Source organism: Triturus cristatus, chromosome 4_2, assembly GCF_964204655.1.
Source record: "Triturus cristatus chromosome 4_2, aTriCri1.1, whole genome shotgun sequence".
Lineage (NCBI taxonomy): Eukaryota > Metazoa > Chordata > Amphibia > Caudata > Salamandridae > Triturus > Triturus cristatus.
In genome coordinates this window covers 659089611-659116421 of record NC_140586.1, presented here as the reverse complement: position 1 = coordinate 659116421, position 26811 = coordinate 659089611, and the positions used below count along the sequence as shown (strand labels likewise).

General features: G+C 43.6%; 1 protein-coding gene across 13 annotated transcripts in view; it reads right to left on the bottom strand.

Moving 5' to 3' along the window:
• DOCK7 (dedicator of cytokinesis 7) overlaps positions 1-26811 on the bottom strand; it is an 888535-nt gene that overhangs the window by 224149 nt on the left and 637575 nt on the right. For all 13 annotated transcript variants that reach the window (XM_085602421.1, XM_085602422.1, XM_085602423.1 and 10 more), the window contains 2 exons: positions 9251-9347; positions 2597-2693 (listed from right to left, as the gene is read on the bottom strand). In XM_085602421.1, the coding sequence (XP_085458547.1) occupies positions 2597-2693; positions 9251-9347 (194 nt within the window). The remainder of the gene's footprint in view (positions 1-2596; positions 2694-9250; positions 9348-26811) is intronic.

Here is a 26811-nt window from a genome sequence, read left to right as displayed (position 1 = left end):
GACTCACAGACCCACTCAGACACTTATGCACTCACTCACAGACCTATTCACACACACATTCAGACCTACTCAGACATTCACACACCCACTAACAGACCCACTCAGACACTAACACCCACTCACAGACTTACTGAGACACTCATGAACTCACTCACACACTCACTGTCAAAGGTTAGTAGTTACATTTAGGAAATAAAATAAACAAAACTTTAGAAATTCACTTAAAAAACAAAGAATACAGGGGTGTTATAGTTACAAAACAACATTAAAAACCTTAGAAATTCACTGAAAAAAACAAAGGTTACAGGGGTATTATAGTTAGGCTCAGATTTTAATTGTCAAGAAGAGTGAAATTCAGCAGTTATAGTTAGTGGAGCTAATTATACCTTACACGCCGCAATGCACTGCTATTGACTTCACATATTACATCTCTTATGACATGGTCAGTGACATCACTGATGATATCTCAAAGGACATCACTGATGACATCATCAACAGATGCACTCACATACCCACTCATACCCCATACAACCTCTCACATACCCATTCACAGACCCATAGAAGTACTCACACAACCACTCACTCATCTATAGAGCCACTTACACACCCACTCACTCCTTCCCTCATATAGCCACTCACACAACTACTCACTCATGCAGCTACTCATACAACCAGTCACTTACCCATAGAGCCACTCACACAGCCACACACTCACCCATACAGCTACTCACACACCTACTTATCCACCCATAGTCTCTCAACACAGCCACTCACTCACACATAAAAGCACTCAACACAACCACTTACATACTCAGTCACACATACATACAAGCACTCTCACATCCACTCACTCTGCCATACAGCCATTCACACAGACACTTACTCTCCAACACAGCCACTCACATACCAACTCACTAAAACAAACACCCACTCAAATAGCCACTCAGTCACCCATACAGCCATTTACACACCCATTCACTCACTCATACAGCCATTCAGACACCCACTCACTCACCCATGTCACTCACCCACTCATACAGCCACTCACTCACCCATAGTGCCACTCACATACCAACTCACTCACCAATACAGACACTCACCCACTAACTCACCTACACAGCAACTCACACACCCACTTATACACCCACACAGCCACTCTCACATACCCAGCCACTCAGATACCCACTCACACACAGAAACACAGTCACTCGCATAGTATGTTAGAAGTAGTTTCACTCATTAGTAGTGCACCTAGTATAACAATCTAACTTTTGTAGTAAATAAGTATATATCTTTAACACTCAAACTCTTAGAAAACACTTACCCTCACCGGATTATGTCATCAGTGATGTCACTGACCAAGTTATGAGTGATGTAATGTGAGAGGTCATAAGCAGTGCATTGTGGGGGCGTAAGTTATAGTAAGCTCAGCAAACTATATCTGTTGAATTTCACTGGTTTAGTACAAATCTGAGCCTAAATATAATGTCCCTGTTACCTTTGTTTTTTTTCAGTGAGAACCCACACACACATATGTATATATTTGTTTTTCAGGGGGGGTCCCGCCCCAAGTCAATTTTTTATTTCACTCCCAACCTCCCTTTACCTCTTTTCAATGTCTAAACGCAAAATTTACCCTTACCTCCCTTTACTTCTACATTCCGGTTAACCCTAAAATTACCCTTGCCAACCTTTACCTCTACCCAACACTAAACTCTAAATTTACCCTTGCTTACCGTTTCTTCTAACCGTACCTAAACCCTAAAATCACCCTACCTCCCTTTACCTGTACCCCCCCATAGCCTTAAAACCACCCTTACATTCTTTTACCTCTACCCACACTTCTACCCCCCCCTTTCAAAATAACATAAAAAATTAAGTCATTTAAAAAAAAAAAAAGACCTGCATGGTAAAGTACAGTGTGGTAAATGAAAAAAACCTATACTATGTACTTACCTGCATGGTAAAGAGTGCTTGGCAAAGGTCAGGCATGGTGAAAACTGCATTGTAAAAGCTGTATTCCATTTAAAGGTACCAATGTGTCAAGTTTTATTCTTGCAGCATCTACAAACTTTTATGGAAATCTTTGCAAATTTCACAAAGTTACACTTTTACGCCTGCCTACATTTGTTTTAAAATCAAGACTTGTCTTACAATTTATGCTGCAGAAGTTAACTTAAAGAGAAAAGAATCTTCCTACACTTTGGATCTTGGCTGGGTCTATTAGAGTGAAAAAGGTAAGGAAAACGTAAATTGGGAAATTTATAAACGGACAAAATCAGAAACTTTGCTGAATTTAAAAAACCTCATTAGACCTGCACTCAATGTGACTTATTATTGTGGTTCGTGAACATGAACCCAGAATGATATGTGGTTCTCTCACAATCCAATCCATGACATTAATAGCAAAGGACACAAATGGAATAAAAAATAAACAAAAATGGCTTCCAATACTCTGGGTCGAAAACTGTTCACAAAATATGAGTTGGACTGAAACATCTATGCAGAGCTGTGGCACTCATGTTAAGTATAGAACATAAGAAACTCCTGCTAGTTTTTCAACCTCTATAAAACAAACACAGCACAGCCTTCTTACCTGTACAATTATTTCCAGTGTGTCCAAAACAATCAGATTGGCTTCTGTTGCAAGGTTTCCGTCTATGAGTGCTTCATGTTCTAACTCTGCCCTTGATCTAAATTTGAACAAGTACTGCATTTAAGTAACATATTATTTTAAAATGATTAAAGTCTATATTACAAACTATCTTTATTTAAATATGCACGAATAGAATTCATGTCAGTACAGTAAACGCACATTCTCAGCAAAGAACAGATGTATCACAATTAAGCACAAAAAAGACTTTAATGCACACATAAATCAGTTAAAATTTTAAAAAGGGACAGAAACACACATATACAAAGTTATTAATAAATGTATTATAACGGCATGGTACCACAGTAAGGTTACGGTTAACTTGCACTTTACAAAGAGACTTTTTTCACCAAATTCTACCAATTTCCGAAAGGCCTCCGGGACATAACGATGTGCTTGGACAGATGAAGATTAGTGAACACTGGTCAAAGACTTCATAGATTAAAACATGTTTAATTCTATCACTTATATGCACACGGAATGCATTATGGAACATACTAAAAGTGAATAAGTACTTCAAAACCCGCCTGATTCCAACTTTCTATATCTCACATGAAACACTGAAACCAAAGCCTCACAAATGGGTAAAAATTACTTAGTCGCTTTCACAGAAAAACAGTTTCAACGAGGTTTAGATATATATATATATATTTTTTTTAAATTATAGAAAAAAAAAAAAATGCAGAACTGACCACAATGAATCCATTAAAGAATGCCCTGGAGGATACAGGTTTTAACTGCGAATTAACGCTATCTAATAACAAAGCAAACACAATTCACCCACCAGTCACTATTGCATACAAACTGAATTAATGCATATGGCATTTGGTAGAGTAAAACACATTTGTAGGGCATCAAGACAGACCCATCACTCATTCATATTTCATTCTGACTTTGCATGTGCCCAACTAAATCTATCTCATCCTGAATTAGCAAATGCTACTAACCACACACAAACAACGATGCACAGATACTAGACAAACACATTGTCACTGGTGTGGGTGTGCGCCTCTACTACAGGGAGGATCTGTACAACATTCAAATCAAAAAAGTATCTGCATTAAATTGGGAAAATATCCAATTGCAGGTGCATGTTGACTCAAACTAACACACGATAAAATCACGCATGTACACAGGCAAGTCATAAAGTAATCCATTGTTTTGCAAAGATTGAATAAATTCTGCACACGTGCTAAGATGCGCGGCGCCCTCCTGAACAGGAGCTCTGTTTGTCATCTGGAGAGGGAAAATCTATATATGTATGGCATTCAGTAACCCACGAAAGTGCACCCCTCATTGAATCCAATACACGCATTACAACTACACATTTGTATACACAACTGTTTGGTATCCCAAAGGAGGCAACATTTTGCACAGGCTCTACCCGTTGAAAAGACAGTAGATTATTAAAACTCCTGCACCCTCGTTGAACTAAACGAGCTCAAATAACTACACGTACGGGCGACTTTACGATACATACAATTATTCACAAGTCATTCTTCCATAGGAATAAAATGCAGACCTGTTATGCATTTGGAAATTTGCCCACACAGATCAACAAATGGTAAACATTTTTATTTGCACCACCCATGCGCAATACCTCATAAGATACATAGATTTTCTACTCGAGAGGCAGCTTTCTCAAAGGGAACAGATGGTTTCTCAACGCAAGCGGTCACAACCATCCGCGATTTCCCGTGTTGAGAAATCTCGCTGGGGGGTGGTCTAGCGTTGGATTTTCTTAGCTCGCGCTCGGCAACTTAAAGTTGACCAGCAGGAGCGAGGAAAAAAACTCTGCTCCACTGAGTTTTTCGGAACTCTGCGTGATCCGAGGAACACGGAAAACTGAGAAAACTCCATTAACGGAGTACAGCTCGCCACCTAGGCCCAATACAGACCAGAAAAGAGCGCCACAAATCAACACAACCGAAGTACAGACTCCATAGTAACACAGTTTATGAAAACATGCACCAGTAGCACCAAGCAGGCTGACACATGTCAAACATGCTACCAACAAGGGGGGGGGGGGGTTGTGTGCTAGTAGAGGGCACCATTTGCCTTTCAATCTGCACTGTGGTTCTGAATTTGTATGGGGGTTCCCTCACTACTTTGTGCTCATTCAAATATTAGGTTTTTAATTTAATTCCTTCGAGACTATTTTTAGAATGTTTCACTTAATCCATTACTCACCTTTTAGTAAAGAGCATGACCACACATTGCCCACAAGTAAATGCCCACTTAGCAAAATATATAAAAACATCTAACTTCAGCACACTAGGTTGTTCGATTATTTTTGCGACAGATACCACGTTCTGTCCTTACTCGAAAACATGCTCAGTCATAGATCCCTGATGGAGCAAAATCTTGAAAACTTTACTAAGAGATGCTTAACGGTTGGTGTTACTACCAAAAATGAATATCTGCTACAGAACCCAGCACCCATTACGAAAACAAATATGTTTCATAAGAGGACATGTGAGGTCAAAAGGCTGGAAGTTATAGCTGCAGAAACATGCTACATGTTGTACCCTTAGTTCACGTGTATGAAATGTAACAACATTATTAAAATACAGCATCGAAAAGTAAAGGGCTCATTTTCCTCACTTATTATTGCTACCTTGGTGATAGCCAACATTTTAATCTGATAATTTGTGGAATATAATCCCAAAATGCAGTGGTACATGCCCCTTGTCTTTTAAAAACGCAAAGTGATGCAGTGAATATAGGGAACCACTAACATTTTAAAAGAGTGAAAACAGGATGCTTAGACAAAAAGTACTTCATTTATTACGAAGACTTATGAAAAAGTAGTGAACATGAATTCATCTGGGTAGGAAAGAAAGGAGGATAAATTACTCTGTCTTAATTTCTCAAAGATGGATGACTTTTTTTTCGTACGTCCATTAATGAAAATATAACAAAATAGTCGATTAAAGCATGCTATATCATCCAGTGCCAACCTACCATAGATGCAAAACAAACAATACCAAAGTCATGTTCTATCAGCAGGCAAGGCATTTATTTCTAAACTGTACGTTCACTTTGAGAGTTATCTTAGTGCTCAGTAAGTAACCTTTTTTTACTCAACTAAATAGTACTCCTTTTATTGACCTTAGTAGGATGAAAGGCTGATTTGAACTTGTAACCATGAGGTCAACAACACACTGATGTAATGGATGCATTATACTACTGAGCCAATGTATGTGTTCTCACAGTACATACAGAATGCACAATTGAAGGGAATGAATGAATGATATTTTATAAAGCGCGCAAATGCCCGTAGGTATCTTGGCACTATCGAACTGCAATAACAAACTGCAAACCATGCTGAAACTAGGGCTGTGAAAACGGCTAAGTTTAGAAAAATTTTCTAAAATGAATTAGGCTGTTTTGAGATTTTAAATAAAGAGGAACACCAGTTCACAGTTTTCCATGGGTGAATATAAAACTTCTACCATCCCAAGATGTCCTTTTAAATTTGGGTACTACCAGATTTTTTGAAGAAGTGGAACATAGTGTTCTTTTAGAGACATACCATTGGAATCTGCGCTTCAATTATTTCGGGCCACAATCATGGACAGCCTTATGGGCAATACGTAAGGGCTTAAAAGCGATCCGCTTCTTTACCAGCCGCCAACAAAGTTTAGGTAGTGCCTGCGAAACAGACTGAAACTTAGGGATACCTAGAAGACGCTTCCTTTTGAAGGATTTGAAGTTTATTTGACAGTCCTAGCTGACATAAAGAGCAATGCAAGAGTCGATTCTTGATAAAAACGGACGCAATTATTACTGTTTTCTGGAGCTCTAGACGGATACAAAGAAAAACTTTCTTCAGTGTTCTCAGGATATCGGAACAAGATGAAGTAGCTTGATTAATCTGGTCTGAAAAAGTCAACTCATCATCAAACATTACAGAGGAGCTTTTCAAAAGATGTGTCACAGTAACATTTTCCAGTTTGGTGCAGGATGGGAAATGGGGAAAAACAAGCACTGGCAAAACCAATAAGTCTAGTGTTAGCAGCCAGCCTTCTAGATAAGTCAATGCTTGTTTTGTCATGGGTTTTTATAAAATGTTATTTAGATGAGTTACCAGGACCTCGCCAATACAAGAAAAAACATTAGCTAAAAGCTGTCTTGGTCAAAAAAAGTAGATATTGCCAAAGAATTCTCAGACACTGACGAGAACTGCTTTGTGTGCAGACGTGCACCTTGTGAAAGAGCAGAGTGTATTCACTCACAGTAAATTTAACTAATGGCTGAAGAGGACAAATCCAATGCCCCTTGCTGCATGGTGTAGTGGGTGGAAGATTTTGTAAATCACTCAGATGACCAATGGATGAGGAGGGCTGGCCGAAAGCCTCTGTAAATATATTTTATAAAATGTGCATGTGTGCATAGAATAAGTTGTGCATGTGTGCCAGGTGCAAGTGTGTGCCATGGCAGGGCAAGGAGTGGCAAAGGACAGCTGGCACATCCCTTATTCACAAAGGAATGTGCCAGCTTCACAGCTCACCCTGGCCTTCCTTTCCCTGGCTGCAAGGTTGAAGTCGGTGCACAGGAGAGGAGGGTCCACTTAAGACGCAAACAGATACCTTGCATGATGATGTCTCTCACATGAGCATTCTTACCCTGCACGACTATGTACCAGATTTAGTTCATACCCCTACATATTACTAAATCAATTTAACGACCTTGGACATGAGTTGATGTCTAGGAGCGGACTCATGATGTGAGCTGGTTACTGTTCACACATATAACTCATTGGAGGGAAGTCACTGGAAAATATCAGAAAGGCAATGATACTTAAGCATGGGGAGAATACAAAAGCAGGCACAGAATGTCTGTCTCCAATGACATGTTACCACAAGGACAGAGACATATTTTATTTGCATAAACACTGTCGCCTACTTTATCCTGTTTGCCATCAAGCGCAGGGCATGTATGAGTAAGCTTCTCAGATAATTATGAACATCTTGGTCAGAAGGATAGACAAGTAGAGATGAGGGCCATCCGATTTCTGGGTAGTAAAATGGTGCGAAACAGACCAAAAACTAAAAAATAACCACCACATTCATTACATATGCATTTTAACCAGTGAATATAAAGGGCAACCTTTTGTATGATGGCATCCTGTGGAATCAACAGAAAACTGAATCTATTACAGATTTCACATTCTTTAATAACTGTACCATCATTTGCTTGTTTTCTTGAAGCATCAGAGTGAATTCTTCTGCATGTATCGCCAAGTATGAATCCCACATATACAAAATCTGCTGATTTTGAGAGGTTTTAGCAGGCAATACTTATTCCTATTAAGTAGTAGGAATTGAGAGGCTTACCAAACTTTATGTGCAAATTTCCATTATGATCAACAAACTCTAACTGCAAGTTATTTGAAAAGGTTAGCTCTATAAGTTAACCACAGCAGCAGCACACCGGTTTAACCATACCTTGCTATTTTGATGCTTTTAAACATATAGGATACACGTGAAAAGTCAATCAAGAGAGACCAGAAATTTTAAAAACAACAAAACTAAAAACGATTTGTCTCATGTAGTTTCCAGGCAAATACACGGAAGGAGTCTGCTATGAAAACATGGACGCCAAAGCTTTAGGGCCATCATTTGTTTGAGCTCTGCGTAGACTAGTTTGGCTAAGTTCCGAGATGTTCATATTGGATGGAACCTGACTGTGCTTCTTTGGTGCATATTTGACACAAAATATGTGTTGAAGCCTGACCAAACAAATCAGCTGGAGCTGTTAGATTAATTGGAAACTGACCTGCATTTATCGAGCTATGTTCTATGCAATTATGTGTAATTTGATGTTGGAAGGGGGAATTTCTTTCAAGGAACTACTTTATGAACAGCCATAGGCATAACTACCCAAGATAAAGTTCTACAACTTTTTTTGCAGCAGGAAAGGATACCAGTGTGTCAATTGGCTGTCCACTAGTATTTCATCTCTTTCAGAGTTTTAATCTAGTGCGAACTCAGTATTGGGATGAAAATCTTGGCTGATGACTTAACACCCACTATATTGATCACTTAGAAGCATATATATGAAAACCAGAGGGCACACAGCAACACCGGGGCTGATAATTAGACAGAAAACTCCACAAACAAACTGGTTATGCTGGCAAACTATGGAGAAGCACAAAATACATAAACAATCAGCACACCAGTTTTACAATACCTTGTTGCTTTGTTTCCTCTAAATACACAGCACATGTGGAAAAACAATCAAGAGTGAGCAATTAGGGCAGAACCAGAAAACAGAATTTTAGGGCTCAGTAACGATTTTTAGCCCGAAATTTTTACGTTGTGATCATCAGAAAGCATGTACAGTCTACAAGTACTTCATTACCATAAACCTTCACTGTTGCACTGCAGAACTTGCACACTTCCAAAGAACACATAGGTTCTGCTTCTCAATTTAAAGCCACAGTAGATATCTCGAGATCCAGTGCGAAATCTTTAGAGAATGTGGAAAAGTCATCTGATTCCAAAAGGTTTGCTTGACAGACAGAAAATATGTGATAACAGTATCTGAAAAGTAACTACTGTAGTCATAACACTTATTTGTAATGTGGCTTACTTGTCAAATTTTTCTGTATTTTGGCGCCAATGAGTCATATCTTTTCTCCACCTTAGATTCTCTTGACTTCCGAAAGCACTTCCAGAGGGACTTCTTTCTGCAAAATTTAAGTTAAAAAGCAAATGTCATATTTTCCCTGGTGCGTGGTAAACCACTCACAGTCAAGTTACTGATAACGTTTAGTGGTTGTGGTAAGTACAAATCAGACCAGACTATACTGCACACCTGGGGGCTGTGAGGTGGTGGTAGTTCAAACATGGGAACCTCAAACCCCATGCAGGGCTGTCATGTATCAACACAAGATTTGTGTTCATACAGCCTTGGGGAAAACATCATATTAAAGGAACACAATAAAGTACAGTCCTAATATAAAGCATTCACAGAGCTAGCAAAGAATGAGTAACACCAGGTCAAGTGGGGGGGGGGGGTAGGGGGGGGGAGGGGTAGGTGCCGGAGATGAAATGCAAGCTTAGGGCACCATATGCCAGTCAATATGACAAAGCAGTGAAGCAATTGAAATATCCTCAAAGAAGGCAAGTTAGATGGACACCCTCACACAGTACCCTCAGACCATCATCATACCAGGAACAGGCCTTTGGAAATCCCATCAAGTCTTTGTAGTGCTTTTTGAAAGAGTGGGTATTTTCTAGACTCAATAATATGGAACAGTTATATCATCCAGTGTTGGTCATGTATGGAATATAATGTTGTTTGAAAATATATATCTTTTTTTTAAAATGATTTCTAAAGCGCGCAGCTGCCCCGGAAGGGGTTTCCCAGCTCTAATCACGAGACAGAAAGCAGCGGTAGGGCTGAAAGACATCATCAACCAAGATAGAGGACAGCCAGTTCTTCAACTATTTCCGAAACTGGAATCTTTTAAAGGTTTGGTGGCATGGAATTCCCAAAATTCGGATCTAGGACACAAAAGGAACAGCCAGCCATTCTGGCTCTGATGTAGCAAGGGATGCGGGAAAGGTTCAAATCAGCAGAGCGTAATGATTTAGAAGGCATGTAACATTGCATCAAGCTAGCTAGATTGGGTGATCCTCTCTTCTCAATAGGTAGCCAATGGGGCTTACCCAAAAGTGGGGAAGCAGAGCTAAATCTAGATGGGGATGAAAGAAGCCTAGCAGCAGTATTTTGGACAACCTGCAATCAGTACAGAACAGATTTTTGGAGTCCAAATAGAGAATGCTGCAGTAGTCCAGGTGAGAAATGACAAGGATTGTACATTTAATTGGCTGATTTGCTGAGAAAAGAGTCCCACAATTGGCGTAAGGGTTCTTAGGATGCTGAAACAGTGACCTGCTAGAGTCTTAATTTGGGCTTCAAAGGATAGGAATCATTCATCCAGAACCCAAGGTTTTTGTTTTTTTTTACCACAGATTTAGGTTCAGGGTGGGACCCTGATACTTCTCGCCAACACAGACCACCCGAAGATGGGTGTGCCTGCCTAACAGGAGGATCTCTATTTCATTGGCGTTAAGTTTTAAACAGTTGTCATGCATCCATCCAGCATCTGTTGTTAGACAGTTTTTTTAAATTAACACAGCCATCAGCTGACTCTGCTGACAAGGAGATAATTAGCTGAGTTTTATCAGCATCCGGCACTAGTGAAATACCAAAAAATTTCACCACATCAGCCAGAGGTCTGACATAAATGTTAAAAAGGGTGGAGCTATGCGCCAAACCCTGGGGGACACCATGCAACAGTGTTCTTTGGGATGAGGCGAAAGGGGTGGGGGGATATTACTTGAAAAGACCGCTCCTTTAAAAAGAAGGTAATTATCAGAGTGAGAGCCTTGTCAAGATACAAAATGAGAATGTACTGTATTTTGTCTTGTGATTTTGATTCCTACTGTTTAATAAAAAGATTTAAAAAAAAAAAGAAAGAAGGTAAACCAGGTCAAAGCTTTGCCTTGTACCCCAAGTTTAGTGAGGCAAGTTAGTAAAATCGCATGTGAGACTGTGTCGGAGGGGGCACTTAAATCTAGAAGTATCAGAGCCTGGGGTTTGCCAGCATCTGCAGCACTGCAAAGGGCTTTAGTAACAGTTAAAAGAGTAGTTTCAGTGCTGTGTGAAGGTCTAAATCCTTTTTGGGAACAATCTAATATTTGATTCTGTTCTAAAAATTTGGATAATAAATTATTCACATTTCTCCACAACCTTGGATAGAAATGGCACAAGAGAAATGGGACAATCGTTTTCTGAGTAGCATCTAGCAAAGGATTTTTTAGAAGAGGGATAACCTTAGCATGTTTGCATGACATTGTTACCTCTGCAGTGCTCAGCGAGAGATTGGCCAATTCTAGAAAGATGGGTGTGAAACCCTCTTGAACTTTTAAAATATAATCAGGTTTAAATGGGTCATCCAGAGACCATGATTTAACTTTATCATTAAGGTAGAAATGAAATCCATGTCAAGCAAAGCCAATTGGTCCAATGCTGCCCACTGCATGTTATTGGTCCCTGTAACGAGAGAGATAGGCTTGGCTGTTTCGTCACCCTTGTTAAAGTGAAGATAAATATCATTCACCTTATTTACAAAATGATCAGAAAATTTGTTGCAGTAACTATTTGGAGTTTCAAATAATCCAGGAGTGGATGTAGGCTTAATCGGATTGTTCACAATAGAGAAGATTTTCTTAGAAGTGTTGCTGATGTTTTTGATTTTGTTTGCGAAACAGTCTGCACGTGCTCTTTTAATCACTCCTATGTATTGTATTTTTGCTCCAACGTCGTAGGATTTGCGCCAAGCTCCCTCTAGTGTTATACATTGCTTCTTTTCTGTGAGCAATGTTTCATTAAACAAAGAAGCTGGGGGATGTTTCTTAGTTCTGCAAGGCTTAGCAGGAATAAAAGGGCTAACGGCAGAATTGAGCCATGATTTGCTAGAAGACTCTGCCCGTTCTATATTAGAGTCTAATTGGGGCCCACTCCTCTCAATATAACTTGAAAAGGCAGATGGGTCCAGTTAGTGCCATTGCCTTCTCATCGTGGAATTACAGGTAATGTTTTATTCTGCACTGGGAATATTAATGGTCATTGGCACCATGTAATCTATTAATGAAGTCCTGGATTTCTTTCTCATTGATTAGATCAAGATGCAGATTCAGGTCTTTAATGATACTGAAGTTAGACAGTTGAAGCAAGAGCAAAGAGGAGCGCTCTATTAGAGATTCCTTTAGCTGTTTAGAAGGTGATCTGGTGGTCTAGAAATCAGAAAGCGAGTTTTTGCTAAAATGACGTTTAAATAACATGCTTTCACAGACCTGAATAAGGTCAGGGGACGAGGTGCACTCAATACTAGTACTATAAATAACTGCAATACCACCCCCTCTGCCACAGGGTCTATTGCATATTTGAATGCAATATCCTAGAAGGAAAGCCCAAGGAGGTTCTACCTGTGTGGATTGTGTGAGTCATGTTTGGGTGAGAAATAAAATGTCGAGCCTATGGTCTAAGACTAGGTCATAAATATCAGCATAATGATGGACCAACAAGGGAAATTTCAGAGTCAATAACGTAGGCTTGGTCTTTGAGGGCATGTTAGTAAATTTACCCTTAATAGTCAGAAGTGAAGCCACAGTGTCTGGAGTGCACCTCAGAAACACCATTTTCCCCAAAGGAAAAGGAGGGTAGGCAAACCTTTGCGCACAGTGGTCTAAATAGCAGCAGTTGAGGGGCAGAGTAGGTAATCCTAGACAAAGCAGCAGGGGTTCTGCTCTCTGGCGCTGTCTGGGAGCAGATGGGCTTGCCTTCGGCGCACCAGCAGAGCTCTCACTGTGCACATCTGCGCATCGGCGGCCTTTTTATGACCAATCGAGCACATATGAACTTTCTCCGGGTAGCAGCCACTAGACTGCTAACCTGCTCTCACTCAGTGGTCAAAACAGAATGGCTGATGAGGAGAGCAAAAGCCCACAAATAGATAGAGAACGTTCCACTTGTAGCAGCTCACCAAACGTTGCACCACTTTCCCCATCACAATCAAATTCAACAGCAACAATCAATTTCTTAAAAACAAGATTAAAATTCAATTATAAACAGAATGTCTCTTGTAAACAGTTTATATGTAAAGTGTAATTCATTTATAAGTTTTTGTGAGGTTGTTTACACGGTCATGTGTGATTTTGGATGGTATCCACATTTATAATGGACATTTAAAAGACAGGGTCTTGATGTAACATGTTTGAGAGCAGAAAAGCTGTTGTTTGATCAATAGTTGGCATGAGATTAGAGAACATACCTTCACTGTTTGGTTAAACTTCCAAATTTCCCACTTGGAAGACGTAGGGGAAAGTCATGTATTGCCTCTTTTGAGCATTTCAATAGTCTAGTTTATATGCTAGCTATGTGGCCTTGTATTGCCTTCCTTATCAACCCAATGGTCGATGTCACTTGTCAGCATATTTGTTATAGAAAGCATCCAATGGTGTAGGACTGAGTACAAGGTATCTTCGAATCGCTTTCCGTGCAGCTTTACCAGATCAGTTCTACAGCCCTCCTGATTGAGCCAAAACTAGGAACTGCCCCGCAGACATGCTATTGGTGTGGCCAAAGATCCCAAATGTTCTAAGCAAACTGCTTGTATATGTCATCTTATGCTTGTTTTACCAGCCTATGTTCATGCTAACCAGCATTTTAGCAATGTCATGTAAACCGGGTAGGCACTATATCGGCATTTGGGGCGGTATATGCAGCTGGGGGGGTATCTGCAGCACCTTTAACAGTTCCAGCAAAATCTTGCTCTGTGCATCATCCGTGGCGGGCCTGCGCTTCCCTGTAGTGCCTTGACTATCGACCTGGAGCCCACCCAGTTCCTGCTCCAGTGTGCATGTTTTGTATTACTTTAGCCTGGATAACCATTTAGTCACCCCACTGTAGCGGTGCCACCACATTAAAAAGTTTGTTGACTGGTAGCACTGGTCCTTCTGCTACTGGAACCTTGAGTTTGCTCAGTGCTATTTTATGTCAGAGCTCCAAATCGGTTTGGGCAGTAATGAGCTAGTTCTTTAAAAAATAATATTCTGCACTGATTCTGGTAGAATGGGAGTGACAAAGTAACCCGTGTAGAACTACTATTTTAAATAGGGCTGTACCATCCATCACAGAAAATTCATTGACAGAATGAGACACTGACCTACAGATATGCTGTTTTTGATGCTATTATTGAAAATAACATCCCAGTCTCTGTGAGATATGTGGACTCCAATATACCTGAATAATTTTCCCTCCCATTTCAAAGCTGCGTAGGGCAACATTCTTTGTTCTAATTTCGCTGTAAGCCGAACCTGAAACAAGAATGATTTTCCCATTTAAACTTCAAAGTTATCACTTGGTCAAACTTCTCCAACATGCCCATCCATCATCTCCATAGAGCCAAATTGAGTGGTGTGTATATGTCAATTCTATGGCCCTATTCTGGCCAGCTCCTTGTAATATGCAGGCTAGTGGCTCCATCGCCATGTACATCAGCAGTACTGATAGGCAAGGGCCCTGTAGGAACCCGTTTCAACACGCTACATGCTTGATATTGTCTGCCTCTAGCAGAGGTGTACTGTGTGCTCTATGTATAGTAGGTTGGACCATGAGCTCACTTCCTTACCGAGTCCCATTTTCCTTAATACCACAACTATATTACACTATCCCAATATATTGAATGTTTTTCCTATATCTATGGAGGCTGCCTAAGGACCAGTGATTTACCTTTCTAATGCCTTTTCTGGTAGAGACTCCATCTACCTGCAGAATCCTCCTCTTAGAATATTCCCCAGTTATCAGTCTGGATTCAGTAAATCTTGACAGTACCTCTGCATGGCAGTAGGTGGCATCGATAGGCTCAACAATGCCCACGAAGTGACACTGCATTACCCACATAAGCATCACCCCAGCGCTCTGTCATCAGTTTCTTTTGAGACTATTTCTGCACCAAAAACATGGAACCACATAAAAATCAATGTTTGGCCAGTGTGCAGTATCTAATAGCATCTTTACGGAGAATAGATACTCAACCAATACCTCCTTGGAGGTTGGTCTGCAAACTGGCTCAAACCTGATAGTCCTGGAGGACCAAACGGGCAAAATGTCTGTGTCGACGGACTAGACTGTCAAAGCAGTAGTGCTTCGTGAATGTGTGGAGTGACATCCACGTAGCAGCTTGCCAGATATCCAGGGCAGATACCCCATGTGCCAACAGATCAGTATTGGCCTTGGCCCTGGTGGAATGGTCCCTCAAGCCCTCAGAAGGCAGCCTCTTAGCTAATGCATAGAAGAGCTTAATGCAGAGTGTAACCTATTGAGAGATGGTCTTCTTCTGCACAGCCTTGCCTTTCTTTGCTCTAGTAAACCAGAGGCAAAGCTGATCATCCACCCAATGGTCTTAGGTGCAATCAATGTAAAAGGAGAGAGCTGTCTTCAGGTCCCGGTGATGGAGTCCTTTCTCCTCCTTTGAAGGATGAGGTAGAGCAAAAAGACATGGGCAGAGTGTTGGTCTGGCCAACATGACATAGGGTGACAGGAAAGAGGCACATCCAAAGAAACAGTTTGTCAGGGAAAAAGCTGGAGTATGGAGGGTAAACCGAGAGAGCTTGAAGCTTGCTGACCCTCCTGGCTGATATAATGGACACTATAAAAACTGTTTTAATAGTCAAGAGCTGCAAGAACAGCTTTGTAGGGGCTTGAAAGGGGAACATATGAGAAAAGTGAGGACCAGATTACGGTCCCATTGGGAGCATCATGAACGGGGTAGGAGGGAACAAATGTTGCTAGAATATCAGAAAATGACAGGTAACTAGAACAGGGAGGGTTGATTCAGCAACCACAGTAAAGTCAAATGGCTGACAGGAAACCCTTAATATTGCAGAGGGCAAGGCTCTGCTGGGCTAAACAAAAAACAAACAGATATACCTCTGACAGAAGTGCAGAAACGGGATCCACCTGGCGTGAGAAACACCAAGTCACAAATTTATCCCAACGGTAGGCGTATACAGTTTAGTGGCAGGATGCCTGGCTTCCAAGATGACATCACAATCCTCGGGAGGAAGATCGAAAACCCTTCACTGTCACCGCTCAATCTCCACACATAAAGGGGGAAATTGCACAGGACCCTTCCCTGTTGCTGCGACTGGAGTTCCTCCCAAAGGGGCAGCCTGATCGGAGGACCAATGCTCATGCTCAGGAGTTTGACATACAATACTCTGTGCCCAATCCAGAGCCAGCAGAATGCTTTGGACACGGTCGGTCCTGATCTTCTTGAGTACTTTGGGCAGGAGTGGTACTGGTGGACCGGCGTACAGGAGTCCTGAACTTCACTCATTGCAGAATGCGCCTCTGAGCGAGAACTGCTTTGGAAACTCAAATGCGCAGAAGTGCCGACATTGCCCGCACTTGGCAGTGGCGAACAGACTAAGCCAACGTTCTCCCTGTATATGGAAGAGACCTTGTGCCTCCTCTGGGTGTAGATGCCATTCGTGATCTGTAAGGCATTGACGGCTGAGTTTATCAGCCCTGGCGTTCAGTGAGCCTGCTAGGTGCTGGTGCTCCAGCCAAGTCCAGAGGTGTAGAGCTTCCTGGAACAAGGTCGATGACCTCACCCGTCATGTTTGTTGCAATACCACAGAGCAGTGGGGTTGTCCATGAATACCTGAATCAACCTTCCTTTAATGGATCAAAGGAAAGTTTCAATGCCACACTAATCACTCTCAGCTGCAGAAGGTTGGTGCGCAGCTAGGACTCTGCCAGAGACCTCTGATCTCCACCTTGCCCAGGTGGCCGCCCCAACCCAGAAGTTATGCACCAGTCACCACTGTCAGTTCTGGATGGAGAAGGGTCTGACGCTGGGCCAATCATGGTTCGTTAGCCACCACTGGGCAGTCCTCTCCGATATCTGGACCAAGTTAGAGAGATTTCCCCGAGGCTGTGCCCACTGGGACTTCACCAGCAGGATGCATGCGGCCATGATACCCAGTAGCCTCAGAGTCCGCCTCACCAAAATCCAGGATAGAGGCTGAAATGTCAAAATCGTATCCTGAATATCCTTGACTCGCCGCCCTGGGAGTTAGGGGAAGAATCACACTGTCTATGTCTATGTATTGGCATTTGTAAGGCGCATATATCACCCGAAGGTCTCATAGCGCCAGCAGATACTCAGATGATAGGCATAGGTCACGCAGAATTAAAATAGCCATGTTTTCAAGAGTTTGCGAAATTTCTGGTGGCTGGGTTCAAGTCTAATGTGTAATGGGAGGGCATTCCAGCTTTCGGGGGCAATTTTGGAGAAGGATCTGTCTCCGTTTCTGACAGTTCGTACTTTAGGGACCGCAAGAAGGTGCATGCTGGAGGATCTGAGTGTTCTGGTCGGGCGGTAGTCTGTCAGTTTTTTTGCTAGATAGACTGGGCCTTTGCCGTTCAGAGATTTATGGACTAAACAGCACATTTTGAACTTAATGCGCTTTTTGATGGGGAGCCAGTGAAGCGACATCAGACAAGGGGCGGAAGGGGTACGAGGGGGGAGATCAAGAGCCATCCTGGCTACAGTATTTTGGAGGACCTGGAGTTTGTTCAAGAGATTCTCATTTATAGAGGCGAAAGGGGCATTGCCGTAGTCCAGGCGACTGGATTAGAGACAAACGAGAGGAAAGAGGAATCCACTTGAAGATTTTCTTTAAGTTACGCATGAGCCCAAAGCTGGTATGAGAGATGTTGTTGATATGGTCAGCCAAGGTGAGTTTATTATCAAGCATAATCCCTAAGTTGCGGGCTGCTTCCTTGGGGAGAGGGCAAGCTCCCAGCGATGCTGGCCACCACTCGTCTGACCAATGCCTATGAGCGTTTCCGAAAAGCAAGATCTCTGTTTTGGCCGCATTGAGTAAAAGATAGTTGTTTGACATCCAGTCCTTTACTGCAAGCATACGTTTTTGGAACTTCAGTTTAGTGTTAGTGGGGTTGGGTCCCAGAGTAATAAGGATTTGAGTGTCGTCTGCATAGGACACAGTTTCAAATCCGTAAGCTTTGATTAATCTTGCAAGGGGAGAGACGTAAAGATTAAAGAGCGTGGGGCTCAAAATAGAGCCTTGCGGTACACCTTTATCAACTTCCTGATTTGCTGACGAGAATTTGCCAATCTGGACCTTTGAGCTCCGTCCAGTCAGGTAGCTTTTGATCCATGCTAGAGCTGGGCCTTCGACACCAACCTCTGTCAGCCGTTCTATCAGAATGCTGTGTGAGATGGTATCGAAGGCGGCGGATAGGTCGAGTAGTATTAAAATGGCTGACTGTTTAGCATCCAAAGCTAACCTGATGTTGTCGACCATTTCGAGTAGGGCTGTTTTGGTGCTATGGAAAGCCCTAAATCCTGACTGGGATGGGTCTAATAATTTATTAGACTCAAGGTGTTTAGTGAGTTGGATGTTAATTAGAGATTCCAATACCTTGCCGAACATCGGGAGAAGGGAAATAGGCCTATAATTCAGAGGCTGTGAAGGGTCAGCAGAAGGCTTTTTCAGGATAGGTCTGACGATGGCTTCTTTCCAGTGTGAGGGAACCATCGAGTGAGAAAGTGAGAGATTAAAAATTTTGGTCAGGTGAGGGATCAGGATGGGCGCAATTTTGGACAGAATTAAAGAAGAAGCTGGGTCAGTTGGGGAGCCTGACTTGATTCTATTCATAGTGAGAGTTACTTCATCTTCCGTGAATGGGTGAAATTGATTTAAGATGGCGATGGGAACAGGATGGGCTGTAATGATGGACTGCTCAAGAGAAGGGGCGATATCAGTGAGGTTGGTGAATGTCTTGTAAATATCATTAATTTTGTTGTAGAAGAAAGAGGAAAGAGTGTCAACCCATTGATGGGAAACATTTGTAGCGGGCTGGCAAGCCGGGGGGTTAGAGAACTCTTTAACTATTTTGTAGAGTTCTCTGTGCGAATTAGCAGCCTGGTCTATCCTATTCCCCAGGTAGACTTTTTTGGCTAGAGCTATGTCGTTCATGTATTGGTGGTGAAATTTTTTGTAGTGAGACCTGTCATTAGGGTCTTTAGTGTGACGCCATTTGCGTTCATAAGCTCTTACGACCAGTTTCATAGTCTTAAGTTCTGCGGTATACCATGGGGACAGTTTGTTGGGACATCTATTTAGTTTACTGGGAGCGATGATATCGAGGGTAGTGGTGATAGCTAGATCTAAGTTGATCGCTGCCAGATTAGGATCATTGAGCGATTCGATGGGTGAGGGGGAAAAGTGAGTGGAAAATGCTTCAGGACTAATTGTATTCCAAGGTCTGCTCATGTTAGGATCTTTCCTAGATTGTGGTGGAAGTAAGTTGAGTTGAATATGAAAATTGATCTTGAAGTGGTCGGACCAGAGAACGGGTACAGGACAGTCAATAGTTATTTTGTTGGAATTAGTAAATAAAAGATCCAGAGTATGACCGGCAGAATGGGTGGGGCCGGTCACTAACTGGTCAAGACCTACCGCATTCATGCTGGTAATCAGTTCAGTGGTGTGTGGGTCTTGTGACAGTTCAATGTGATGGTTAAAATCGCCTAATAAAAAGAAATTTGTCGAGGATAGAGCATGCGAGGCAATGGTTTCGGTAAGTTTATTTACAAAGTTAGTTTTAGTTCCTAGAGGTCTATATAGGAGGGCTCCATTCCAAGAATCTGTGTTCAGAATGGCTCCTATGAAAGGGAGAATCTGAGAGGGGGTCAGGTGTGACTTTGGCTTGTTGATAGCGAACCACAGCAAATGAAGGGGGTCCTTCGTAGTCTTGAGGTGAGTGACAACAGTCATCGAGGTAGGAGAATGTAGGAAGGTGGAATCTGACTACATGGTTGACCCCACTTTTTTCTGGTGTTTTGATGTTTTATTTACTAGTCTGGCTGGGATCCTGCTATCCAGGACCCCAGCCTATCTGCTTACTCCCTTAAACGACATGGTGGTCACATTAGGTGCCCTAGTGATTGGATACTGTGGTACCTTATGAGCCCCTAGATTATGGTACCTTAGGTACCAAGGGCTTAGGTACTTCACAGGCCTACCAGGGGCGGAAGCATGTATTATGCCACCCCTGGGAAGCAGACTAAATCTGACACCACAGGCCTGCTACTGCAGCCTGGGTGAGGTAGTGTTAGCACTCCTCACTGAGGTATAGGTTCCCTATATCTCACCTTACACACACATATATAAACATATATAAACCTATCAGTCACCCCTAAGGCAGGGTGCTTGGTTTCCATGTGAGGGGGTGCCCCTCTGCAGCTCTCAGAGTCTATTCTCTGTTGCTGTTTGTGGATGCGGTTAAACCATATACTCTTAAGTGCAGTATAACCTAGCGGTAAATGCTAACTTTGGGATGGCTGCATCAAAACATGCTGTGTTTGGTGTCAAACGCCTTGGGATCATACCCCCACACCAGTAACTGGTGTGGGAGTATTATCCCACCCTTCTAGAGGGATAGACATGTACCTACTGAAGAGCCCTGGCATCACAAAATGGATGCCACCAGCACAGACACTGGGCTGCCCTCCTGCTGCTGACTGAAACTCGCAGTGGAGGAGGCCCAACAATAGGCATCCTGTCACAGGGAGGTGTAACCACCTTCCAGGCAGGATTTAGTGTATTGGAGCTGGGTGGGTGCACTCCTAGAGTGCTTTGAAGTCCTGCACTGGGGGAGCGGTAGGCTCCTCTGTGCATATGCCAGCTCAAACCGGTTCAGGGGCTACCAGCCCCTGCTCTGGCATGAAACTAGACAAAGGGAAGTAGGTGTAACCACCCACTCCCATGACCCTCCCCTAGGTGTGGTCATAGAGCTAGTCCCTCCCTTTCCTTTAGTATAACATAGGGAAACCTTGCCATTGCAAACTAGATATCCCTGGACGACCCTCTACAAGAAGAATCCTGGACCTTCAACGTTTTACTACCTTTGGAAGACTGAAGAATCTCCCTTGGAGTCAAGGAGTGACTCCCCTGCTTGGCAGGCACCAAAACTTTGAATCAACGGTCGCAAACTTTCACGCACCCGCCGGAGTCCGAAGTCCCTGCAACCCCGGAAGTGGATTTCCTGACTTCTCGACGGCCATTGTGAGTCCCCAGCAAACCTGAGGTGAGTGGACCCCACGAGTGACGAGGAACAGCAATACTCAGGTACCGTGCACTATTGTCGAGTGCAACCCCTTCACGACGTTCTACGAACTTTTGCATTGGACCACGTGTGGTCCAAGCCTCCAGCAGGATTTCCACCGAAAATCAGTGGCCTGCCTCGTCCCGAGTGACCGTGGGCTCCTGTGAAGTTAATCCTCCCGAGGAGTCTTCGTGATCCCTTGCCGGTTGGCTTGTGGGTCCCCTGAAGACTTCTTCATCGAACCAAAGGGCTCCCCTGGTTGCTCCAGGCCTGCCCTGACTTACCCTTGCTGGGTGAGTCCCTCAGACCTTGCTGGTCTGCACCGCTGACTTTCTTCACTTTCCACGAGACTTGCTGTTGCCAAGGCTTGTTGGCTCCAATCCGGTTGCCGACAACTCAGTAAGCTGCAGACTTCGAGGGACACTCCGAATCCAGCTCCTGGTCGTCGTTGACGCCTCCTGGACCTCGTGGCTGAAGAGTCAAAACACCCGTGATCACCTGAAATCACCTGACTGTGGGCCTCCATCTTCCTGGGCCAGGGTCACTGGCAAGTGACTTTGAACACTGTCTCTTCTGCTTTCAGGTCTTATTTCTTCAGAATCCAGCCTTGGATTACACTGGACACTTCTCCTGTCTTCACAAGCAGCAAGTCTTCTTTGGCTCCCATTGAAAACGACGCCGTGACCCGACACCAAAAGATACCTATGCACCCGGCTTCCCTGGGTGAGGTAACTCGTGCACTCCGGTGCTCATGTGTGTGTTGGCCCTCGAACTACTTACCCTGTAAGTGACTTGCTTGTAGACTCCAACCTTTAAAACTTTAAAATTCCAACCGCGACTAGCTCTATTGAAGTCTATTGGGATCCGCAGCTGTGTTCTCACACTGCATGCGTCTCCCGTGGGTCCTTTACTTACCTGCCTTGGGTGGATTAGTGAGGCCCCAGCGCTTCTGAAGACCTTAGGCCTTCTCTCTTCCCAAGTCGTTCTTCTTATACCTCTTTTTTAGTATATGGTCTGGTAACGCCCCTAGGGCCCCAGCCATATAAGGGCTTAATTTGTTGTGAAACATTGATTTGTGCATATGTTCCTGACTTCTAATCTCATAAAGAGATTAGTAGAGTGTGTCTAGAAATAAATACATATATATTTTATATATATACCTGTGTGGTGTCCTTTCATTTGGTAATTCAAGAGATTATAAGGTAAAACAAGCTGCTTTACATTCCTCTGAGACTTAGCCTGAAGGCTGCTCTCCACAGCTACCACTAGGATAGCTTTCTTTAAAATGTTGTCTTAAACTTATCTACCATAAGAGTCGAATTGGACTGGTGCACGGTGGCCACTTTAACTAGTGACCAGCATATACCAGGCCAACTTCTCACAGAGAAGACTAGGACCCCCAACCTCCACAGAGGGGTTGCAATCACCGCCTTCACTTTTGAGAACACCTGGGGGGCACTGGCAAGGCCGAAAGGGAAGGCAGCGAGCTAGAAATGCCCGTTGCCCACCGTGACCCGCAGGTAATGTCTGTGGGCCAGCAGTATGGGAAATACACGTCCTGCATGTCTAGTGCTACCATCCGATCTCCAGGGTCCAGGGCAGACAGAAAGTAATTGAGAGGGTGCAGATCTAATTTAGGATGGAGGCCTCCATCCTTTTTAGGCACCAGAAACTGGCAGGAATAACATCCATGCCCTACTTCCGGTGTGGGCACCCTCTCAATAGCTACTTTGGCCAGAAAAGCCTGTACTTCCCAAAGGAGAAAGAAGGGATGGTCCTCTGCCAGCTGATCTTTGGATGGTGGCTAAGGCAGAGGGGTTTCATAAATTGAAGGGCATATTTATTCCTCACAATCTGAAGGGCTCACTTGTCAGAGGTAATCGGCGATGGCTAGGGCAGATGGTGCCTGATTCTGCTGCCAACGGGGTGGCTGTGCTGTACAGAGGTTGTACTAAAGAGGCTTAGAGGCTACGGCAGCCAGAGAGGCAGGGACTGGACAGGAAGCTCAGCATGTCTACCATGTCCTCTTTGGGATCCACAACCTCATCCATGAATGGAATAGTTAGTTGGCTGGGCTGGCGGTTAAGGTTGGCACTGCGTATGCACATATGTGCCACAACCACGTCTGTGTTGCTGGGACCGGGCAGTTAGAGAAAGACTATGAGAGTCTTGTGTAAGCCCAGTCACCAAAAGGTGAGAGCCATCAAAGGGCATGTCAATCAATGATGACTGGACGTCCCACGAGAACCCAGTGGACAGTGACCAGGCTTTGCGATGCAGCGCCACCGTACAGGGAATGGCTCTACCCAGAGAGTCTGTGGTATCTAGCCCACACCCGATAAAATTCACTCCAACCCGACATCTACTAAGGCTTGCAGCAAAAACCTGGAACGAGCTCCCTCTGCAGCTACGGACCTCCACCTTTCTACTGGAGATCTGGAGAACAATTAAGAGTGAGTCACCTGAACCATCATGACTATCAAGCACCTGGAAACACTGTTGGATGATTCGTCGCGCTATATAAATCCAATGAATGGTTGATAAAAGGCTTGGTTGAGGATGGCTTTGCCCTTCCCGGGAAGCATAGGATACAGCTGCGCAACCGAAACCCACAACGCATGGGAATATATGCCTAAGAGTCATGTGGTGTTCACTAACTGCATGACTAGGCAGGTGGAATAGAAAATATGCTTCCCAAAATTGTCCAGCATCTTGGATTCCTGTCCCGTGGAGTGGAGGGGGCAGGCATTGAGCTTGGCCTTGGTTGTTAAGGCCTGCTCTCAGAGGAGGGGTGCTGGGAGACCAAGGCTGGATTTTCTGGGGCAGGCCAGTGGCATCGGTCAAGGTTTTTACTCAGGTGCCTAAGAGAATGTCGGTGAGGGCTTCCTTTAAAGGGAGCAAAGGTTCAGCCAAACCTGGTCCTGGGTGAAGCACCTCAGTCAATACTTTGGTCCTTACCTCGACTTCTGGCAGTGGTAGGTCAAGGACTTCAGCCATCTTATCCATCACCGTGGCAAAGGATGCGCTCTCATCCAAAACAGGGTCTAGAGGGGAAAGCATGCCAGAGCCTGGAGAAGTGTCCAAGTCACTAGTATCACCCAGCTCCCGATACCAGTTTTCTTCTGGGTCTGGGTCATCCTTTAGGGGACCACACCCTTCTTTCACATCTCTACCTTCAAGCGCAGTATGTTCAGGGGCTGGTAGGGCCTGGACAGCAATGGAATCGACCTTGAACAGTGAGGGCTCAGAGTCGGAGATGATGATGGGCTCATCATTGAACTTTGTTGGAGTCGTTGGGGATGGAGTTGAAAGAAAATGAGCCAGGGTGTAAGAAGGCATCCGTGGTGGCACCAGTCTGGATCCTGGAGCGGATTCACATGGTCCGGTTGGCGTCCAGGGCCTATCTACCAGCAATAATCCAGCCAGGGCACCTTGCAGCTCCGTGGTACCCGAAGGTGCACTAGAGGGAGTCAGCGACCCAAAAATGGCATGCTGGCGTCACAAAATTCTTTTAGATGGGCGGGCATCATTCCAGCTCTGGGGAATTCGGGGTAACAGGCAGTCGGCCTGGAGACTGGCTTCACCGGAGGCATGCAGGAATGGGTCCTATACGCACGCCGAAGAACGCTTTGACTTCTTGTGCTTCTTGAATTTACCCAACTTGGAAGAAGAGGTCTTGGAAGACGATCATCAGGAATGGCCCAAGAGCACTGGGACAGTGAATGGCATGGAGCCGCCTTCTGTCATGCCGCAAGGAGCTTCATCACTCACTGATGAATTGCCTTGGGGTGCATCGACATGCACTTGATGCAGGCCTTGGGGCTGTGGCCCAGCCCCAGGCACCAGAGACCGATCAAGTGTGGATCAAGCACAGACTATGAGATTACCTGCAAGGTTTAACCATGTTTTGCAGGTGACATGTCCTCAGCACAATGGGAGAAATCACTCAAAAATAAGCAACAAAAACATCAAAAACAATGGTCAGAAAAGTTGGGGTAGCTCTCCAGATCCATGCTGTTGGTATGCAAAGAAAGGAACTGATGCCAGCGCGTCGGGGTGGCGCTTCTATGTGCACCGCAACGTCACCTCCAGCGTGGATGACGTCGACGCGGAGCTGATCTACACCACCTCCCGCTGAGCAGAGGTACTGCTCAAGTTTTTTAGATCCAGCCTGACAACTGGGGAATATTCTACGATGAGCAATCTACAGTTAGAAGTCTCTATCAGAGACATTGAAGCAGTGACAGGTGATACCACCACCATCTGAAATAGTCTCTGTATCTGTATCTTGTGAGCTGAAATGTTATGACCCAGGATGAACATGCTTTGGTATAGGTCAATTGGAGAGTATTGGTAGTACATGTGACAGGTGTTCAGCCGAAAGTAACCCAGAATTTTACCATTTCTAGCCTAGATAATGGATGGGACAATGTCTTATTAAATGGGTCTAGTCGAAGTTTAGGAAGCACTACTACGATTGCTTCCTTGGACTTGTGTGAGAGTATGTCTTTTGATCCTGATCCAATGTGTAGATCTGAGAATGTGTTAGAAAGGCAGCCATGAGTATATCTAATCTTGGGGTTTTCCACTTAGGTAGTTCTGACATCACAATCTTGATCTCTGGATGGATATTGAGGCGTATAACATATCCCCATGGGCTGGTGTAATTGGGTGTAGGTGACCTAATTCTCTTGGGTTTCAGTGTGCTTTGCAACCTCTATTTGTGCTACCCTCCCACTTTCTTTTCTCAGGCGATCAATAGTAACCAATCGTCTTGTCGATATTCCTCATACCTAGTGATTCAAAGAAACCTTTGTCTTTCCTAGTGCACCATTTAAAAGCATCTCTGTTAATTTCCTATCACAGTGGCCAATGCTGTATTGTAGAGCTCCAAAACGTCCCCAAATTTGTTTTCACTCACTAATATTGTGGCTGAGGGTGATTTAATAAGGAAGGATATGTTTCTCATTCAAAGCATACTTTAACAATGAACTATTCAACAACATATCTCACCTAACTGGCTCTAGAATAGGAAGTGTTGACATTCTTAAGTGATGGAGTCAATTAAGGCTGACAGAGAAAACAACAACCAAGGCTCGCACATGCAAAGGTCTGGCTATCAACTGAAGTCATGAGATTATTTTAGAATCTTCATGTTGGATAATATCAATGAACAAATTATCCTGGAGCAAAGATGCTCTGCTTGGCAAGCCCTTTTACATGCATTTTCAGGAGAACCCATTCAGATACAGCACTGCGTGCTATTCCCCCTCTTTCAATCAGTACAACTATAGCAGTTCTGTTCACTAATGACCCCAAATATTCATGTACAATTGTTAGAATGTCTTTATCAAAGCTATGCAAAAAATAAATACACTAAAGAATGCCTGTAAGCCATTCGGAAGTTGTAGCATGATGAAAGATAACTATAATTCCAA